The 6211-nt window shown below is 46.0% G+C and overlaps 1 protein-coding gene across 1 annotated transcript; it reads right to left on the bottom strand.

Moving 5' to 3' along the window:
* Nucleotides 1-557: 557 nt before the first annotated feature.
* LOC147979271 (uncharacterized) lies at nt 558-2102 on the bottom strand. Its single transcript, XM_087515123.1, has 3 exons — nt 1659-2102; nt 986-1286; nt 558-904 (listed from the first exon to the last, which is right to left on the bottom strand). Exons 1-3 carry the CDS (start codon nt 2100-2102, stop codon nt 558-560), a joined length of 1092 nt encoding a protein of 363 aa, XP_087371249.1.
* Between the last annotated feature and the right edge of the window lie 4109 nt (nt 2103-6211).

Here is a 6211-nt window from a genome sequence, read left to right as displayed (position 1 = left end):
ATGCATCTGTCATCGCAAACATTTTGCACCTTTTTTGATGGTTTTTTACACCACTGTTTGCGATTATTACATCGCACACAGTTTCGTCGAAGGGTCTTTGATCATATTGTCGTGTTAGCAGCATCCTGCAGTAGTGATGCATGATGGCATGACAGATCATAGTTTACCAATCTAACCTATTACAAGACCACAGAGGGCCTACAAATTGAAACCAAGTATTTTTCAGCACAGTGAATTACGTTATGTTTAAGAGCCGTCGGATGTCAGTTGCCTTCATCCTGGCGGGTTGATGACTCTGGGTCATCCTGCTCCGGTTCTTCGTCTATCTGGAAGTCAGGTGACATCTAGTTGATGCCAGTCAAGGCCTTGAATACGGTTTCATCATAGATAAGTGTGTACGGATCAACATCAGGAGGAAAAGTATGCTTACGTGTTGGAGGGATGAGATCCACAATTTCATAAGCCGACGCTTTCACTTTTGCATTTTCCATCGTGTAAGCCGCCTGATATCTGAATAAATCAGTTTCCTTGCCCAACTTGCTTGCCAAGGGACGCATCTACTTCACACATTTAGCAAAGTCATTTTCATCAAAGAGAGACCCGTCTTCCTTGAGACTTGGAAAAGCAGTGCACATCTTCTCCAGGTCTAGATCTGCTTGCCATGCTTTAGCCCGGCTCAGAGCGGTAATGGCACCAGCTCTGGCGGATGATCGCTTTATTTCTTTCAGTCTTTGGGGCATGACAGACAGTTTGTCCAGTACTTCCCTGATGAGTGTGGGCGGTTGTTTGCTATGCGAGATAGCCGCTATGGTCTGTTGAGTCCCAGTATACAGCTGCTCCACCAGAGTGTACACGGCTTTGAGTTTCACAAGCATGTCCTGGCCAAGGTTGGTGCTCCTGGGGCCTGTTGACCAAACATATTAATAAGTCGCCTAGCGGGTCAAAGTAAATTGGTGGTGAAAGATTGAAGTGCAATGTTAGTTACCAAAGATGGCGGCTGTCATATGGTTAATATGTTGCTTCAAGCCGGACAACTCTTTAGTCACCGGCTTAAGAGCAGCTTCAGCATCTTCAACTCTTTTTAACAGAGTCACCTTCTCAGTATCCCTGCCGGCTCTCTTCGTGTTGAAGTTCATCTTCAATTTTTTAGATGCTTCCAAGGCGGCTTTCAGTTCTAACCTGGCGTTTGAAGTTTCTGTTTGTTGTGATTTGACATTCTGCTGCAAGTACACTACATGTGACTCCTTCATGCTTAATTCAGCATGAAACACAATAGTCAAGCAGCACTTAGCAATTATGATGATTATTCTATGGAAGTCCCAAGCACATTACAAGTACTCTACTTCGCACTTGGGGTATAATGTAGGCCATTTTTTACACACAACAGTATTTAATGACCTGACTCAGTTTTTAATTTAAGCCGGCCCATGGGGGCTACATATTTGGACTTTTTTGCAACAAGGTTTTATATCCCGACTTAACTATTCATTTTAAACCGGCCCTTGGGGACTACTCATTTGGATCTAATAGATATAAACTGATTTTGAGCATCTACAAGGAGAAGGATATTACTTAAGTCTACAGTATTTTCACTTCTTTCATATCCTCTAGACTTGGCGGCTAGCATGGATTCATAACAGAAGGGTTTGGTTGTTTACCTCAAGGAGTTCCTTCATCAGGTTTACCAGACTAGCCACCATGTCACGACTGGTATGAAGGCGACTCAAGTAGCCCGCATGGATTTCACTTGCGTTCAAACCGGAATAGCTCTCCAGGTCCAATTTCCATTTGCCTTTTTCGGCGATCAAAACTTCTTCCTTGGCATTGTGTTTCACGAAGATAGTGGGATTCCCTAGTTCTGTAAAGCCCGTACTGGTGATGATGAAGTCCTCAGCGGTTTGTTGAGAAGGAGTCTCCTTGGCAGGTTTGATAGGACTTGGTGGCTTAGCACTGGATGGGTCGACACCTATTGGATCTATGACATCATGAATTTTTGGTGGCGGGTCATCAGCAGTGTTTTCAGGGTTTTGATTTGAAGCTTCGGATATTGATGATTGTCTCTCCGGCTCAGTAACGTTTGGATCTTCGGCCGGCTTACTCATCTTCAGTTTCTTGCTTGCTTTGGCTATACCACTGAAAAGAAGATATGAATATATGAGTATATCATCTGAAGATATAAGTTAAACTAAAATGTCCTTACCCTAGGGCAATCTTGAAAGCAGGCAGTTGAGTTCCAGTAGAGTCGCCAGAGGATGAATTAGAAGTTCCCTAATAATTTGAGTTGGAAGGATTAAGGGGTTGACGAATAAGATCCGCCTTTGGAAAAGAGAAGGTTGAACTCTGAGGCACCTCTTTTTGGCGTTTGCGGGGGACCGGCGTGTTAGGTAAGCCGGCATGAAGGTCTCCCCCTCCGTTGTTCCGGGTTGTACGTCGGGCTTCATGCTATTGTTTCTTCAAAGTAAAGTTTGGATCCAAGTAAGCTAAAGGGCGGGAAAACCTTACTTTCCGGGTCACTTGCCAAACTTTCGGCCTTGGCAAGGTTTCTGGGTCAGAGGAAATAATAGTTACCTCTTCAGCGTCCGCATGACTGGTTTCCGCGTCATCCTAAGAGGGGTCAGCTTCAATAAGATGTACAAAAAAGGATCCAAGGGAATCAAGTTCTACCTTCGACTCATCATCCAGAGTAACTTGATCTGTTACATCTGTTTTCTTCTTGTTTTTCTTTGAGGCCTTGGTCTTCGCCCTGGCCTTCTTGGTCGGTTTATCATGAAGATTCTTGTTCCAAAAAGGAGAGTCAGCCTGAAGAAAGCAAAATAATAAGGAAAGTGCATTATATGAGAATAATAAGTAAGGTAAAAATAGATTGAAATACTTCCAATTGGAGCCGGGTTAAGGGCACAGAAGGGATTTAGCCATGTTTTGCTGTAGTTTTCTAGAGTCACCCCAAGAAGGGACTTAGTCATTTCATTGATGTCCTTTTCTTCAAGACGAGTTGAGTTAAACTGTAGGGGATCCTTGACATCACCAGTATATGTGCACATTAACCCAGGGTGGCAGCTCAGGGGCATGATCCTCCAGGTAACCCAGCATCAGACCAGATCAATGTCAGTCAAGCCATTGGCCATCAAGGCTCTTATCTTGGCAAAAGTGGGTGCATATTTGGCCCGTTCAGCAGAGCTGATCTCATCTGGGAGTGGGTGCCTTGGGTTGAGCCGGCAGCTACGAAAACCCGACAGAGGAATTTCACCCACTTGAGAGGTGCCTTGGCAATAGAACCAAGTTTGATTCCAATCCTTGGGGTGGCTAGGAAGCGCAACTAAAGGAAAAATAACATCTCTTCGTCTCTAGATAGAAATGCCGCCAAGTTCAAGGATGGGCCCGTCTATCATCTCTGTCTAGCGGTTTAGATAATAATATTCTCTGAAGAGATCAATGCTGGGCTCCTCTTGAAGATATACTTCACAAAAGACTTGAAAATTGCAGATGTTGGAGACTGAGTTGGGTCTGATGTCTTGAGGGTGAAGCTGATAGAAATTCAGAATGTCACGGAAAAACTTCGAGTCAGGCAGTGAGAATCCTCGGAGCATGTAACTATAACTTCTCCTTCCTTTGGTTGAGGTGGAACCACAGCTCCCGGAACCCGCCAGTGGATGGCATCTTTTGATGACAAGACGCCCATATCAACAAACTCTTGGAGAGATCGTTCTGTGACAATGGAAACAACCCAGTCGTAGGAGGTGACAGTCTTAGTCATTTTTATTAGGTGAAAGCCTAGAAAGAAAGTTATCGTGGGTCAAAATCAGAATGATAAGCCACTCAATAGCTATGAGAAGGAAAGTTTAATGTGCGAAAATGGTTAATGTACAGAGACTAAGGGCCCGTTCGGATGTCCGCTGGCTTCCAAATTCCCGAGAAGCCCGCGAGAAGCCAGCCGAACGGAAGCGCTCCGAGAATCTGGCTCCTGGAAAACGAGCAGAAGGGAGTGCAATTTTTGGGAGCAGCCCCGTCCCAGCTTCGGAAAAACGAGAAGCAGGAGTTGTAGGAAATTACACTCGATTGCCCTCCCGAAGTGGACGCTCGAACCGTTTTCTCTCGCGACCGACACTTGAACAATTTTCTCCCGCGAGAAGCCATCTCGCCCAGCCGAACACGAGGCCATCTCCCGTGAGAAGCTAGCTCGCCCAGCTCCCACGAGAAGCTGGCTCGTTCCGGAAGCTGGAGAGCTTCCGAACGGGCCCTAAATGCTATGGAAGAAGAAATAGTATGGCTAATTCGGCAAGCCACGGTTGGGTGATAACAACATTGGAAAGACATCGGCAGTTTAAACATTTCATAAATAAGCTGGTTTGCATTTGGTGGGTTACAAGGTATCATTTGAGCCGCCCATACAACTGTGATCAAGCAGATATTTACAGATCTGGAGATGAATGAAATTTCACTAAGTGTTAGGCAAACAAGTTTCGCAGATTCTGTTTGCAATTTTGGATTTGCGCCAGTTTGAAAATAGGTGGAAATTGATAAAACCTAATACGCAGAGGACGAACTGCTGTGTTGGGGGAGAATCTCAACAGAAGGTAATGAGTCTATGATTGATAGCAGGCATTAAAGGGATCCAAACATGACTGTGGCATTGCATCTAGGCTCGACTAAACGGCATGGCAGATGAACTATGGACGACAGTGACGAACGTCGATGAACTCGTGAACAGTTGGTGACCTAATGCAGATCTGGAAGACCAGGAAGTGGTACCTTACGATGGATATGGAGAGCAGATGTGCGCCGCGGTTCTCTGGTTCGTTTAGGTTGATGCAGCGGGCGGTGTTGGTGTCGCTGAAGGAGGACGGGCGGCGGAGCTCGGGTCACAGTGGCATCGTGAGGAAGAAGAAGAAGAGGCATAGGCAGGGGTAAAATGGAAAAGAAGGGCCCCTTGTCCCTATTTATAAGGAGGTGATAAGATGGCATGCATGGAAATCAAGGAGACAAAATGATTATGCTACCAATGCGGGCGCCTCGATTCTCGGAAAGCCCATTAAAATAAAGATCCATTGAGATATCCTCGGCCTTGTGTGGAATTAATGCACATGATGTCATGGCAGGTTACAATGATTTCGTTTATGTAACATCATGGCAGGTTACGGCGGTCTGCTAATGATTCGGCACTGATGTGGTTTGCTAAGTTAGACAGTAAATATTGATGTGAACAAGTTCAGATCAACCTGGGGCCTAATGTTGGGGATATAGCTCCGAGGTGTGACCCGCCCAGGAGGGGCCGGGTTACACCGTTAGCAGTTTAATAAGAAGAAGGTCAAAGGAGGCTCATGAAAAATTATGAAGACAATGGCTTAGGCCTGGTAAAAGCCTAGGACCTGAGCCTATGAATCATCGTATGATGACTTACCCTGTAAGGCATGATTAGTTAGAAACCGATCCGGTCACGTTGTGTGAGCCGGCCGGGACACTGCAAGCCTCCGGGTCTCGACCTATGTACATAAAGGAGAGACCTGGCGGCGGGTGAACTCAAGAGACAATCAATCGAGAACTAGGTCAAACGTATGTGCTCCCTTGTAATCGAAACCCAAGCAATACAATTAGAAGCAGGACGTAGGCTTTTACCTCGATACGAGGGGACAAACCTGGGTAAACTCCTTGTGTCCTTTGTCCCATTCAACCCCGTTGAGCTAACCTAGTTGCGATGGCTCCACACCTAAGTCCTTTTACTAGGGCATCTGTCGTGTTAAACCCACGACATTCTCCCTAGTTGTTGTCAGATTTCGAGTTCCGGCAAAACCCTTAAGGTTCAAACACTGGGGTTCGCGCGAAGATCTCTCCCTCACTGATCACGCCCTCAAACACTTCGCGATCTCTAGGCATGGCACACGAACTCACAACACATGAGACACAAGATATATACTGGTTCAGGTCACCATTGCGGTGTAATACCCTACTCCAGTGTGGTGGTGGTGGATTGCCTCTTGGGCTGAGGATGAACAGTACAAGGGGAAGAACAACCTCTTGAGGAGAGGTGTTCTTGTGCTTGGGGAACTTGTTGGTGTGAGGATGGATTGATCTAGTCCAAGATGAGATGGCTGAGGCTCAGTTTTGTTTGCCCCGGTTCCAGTTGCCTCTTACTATGGTGGCTAATCCTATTTATAGAGGCCCTGGTCCTCTCCCCAAATATTGAACGGGAAGGGAGCCAGCAACAGCCAATTTG

This window comes from Triticum urartu, chromosome 3A (genome assembly GCF_056163025.1).
Source record: "Triticum urartu cultivar PI428250 chromosome 3A, HENAU_Tu73, whole genome shotgun sequence".
Lineage (NCBI taxonomy): Eukaryota > Viridiplantae > Streptophyta > Magnoliopsida > Poales > Poaceae > Triticum > Triticum urartu.
Note: the sequence above shows the minus strand (reverse complement) of the source record. Positions and strands in the feature narration are given on the sequence as shown.

What these genes read in the sequence shown, in the direction of transcription:
- LOC147979271 (XM_087515123.1), bottom strand. Translation starts at nt 2,102, where the DNA reads ATGAGTAAGCCGGCCGAAGATCCAAACGTTACTGAGCCGGAGAGACAA. An exon ending in TGATGAAGGAACTCCTTGAG is followed by an intron (nt 1,287 to 1,658) that starts GTAAACAACCAA and finishes ATAATTGCTAAG; the next exon opens with TGCTGCTTGACTATTGTGTT. An exon ending in TATGACAGCCGCCATCTTTG is followed by an intron (nt 905 to 985) that starts GTAACTAACATT and finishes TTTGGTCAACAG; the next exon opens with GCCCCAGGAGCACCAACCTT.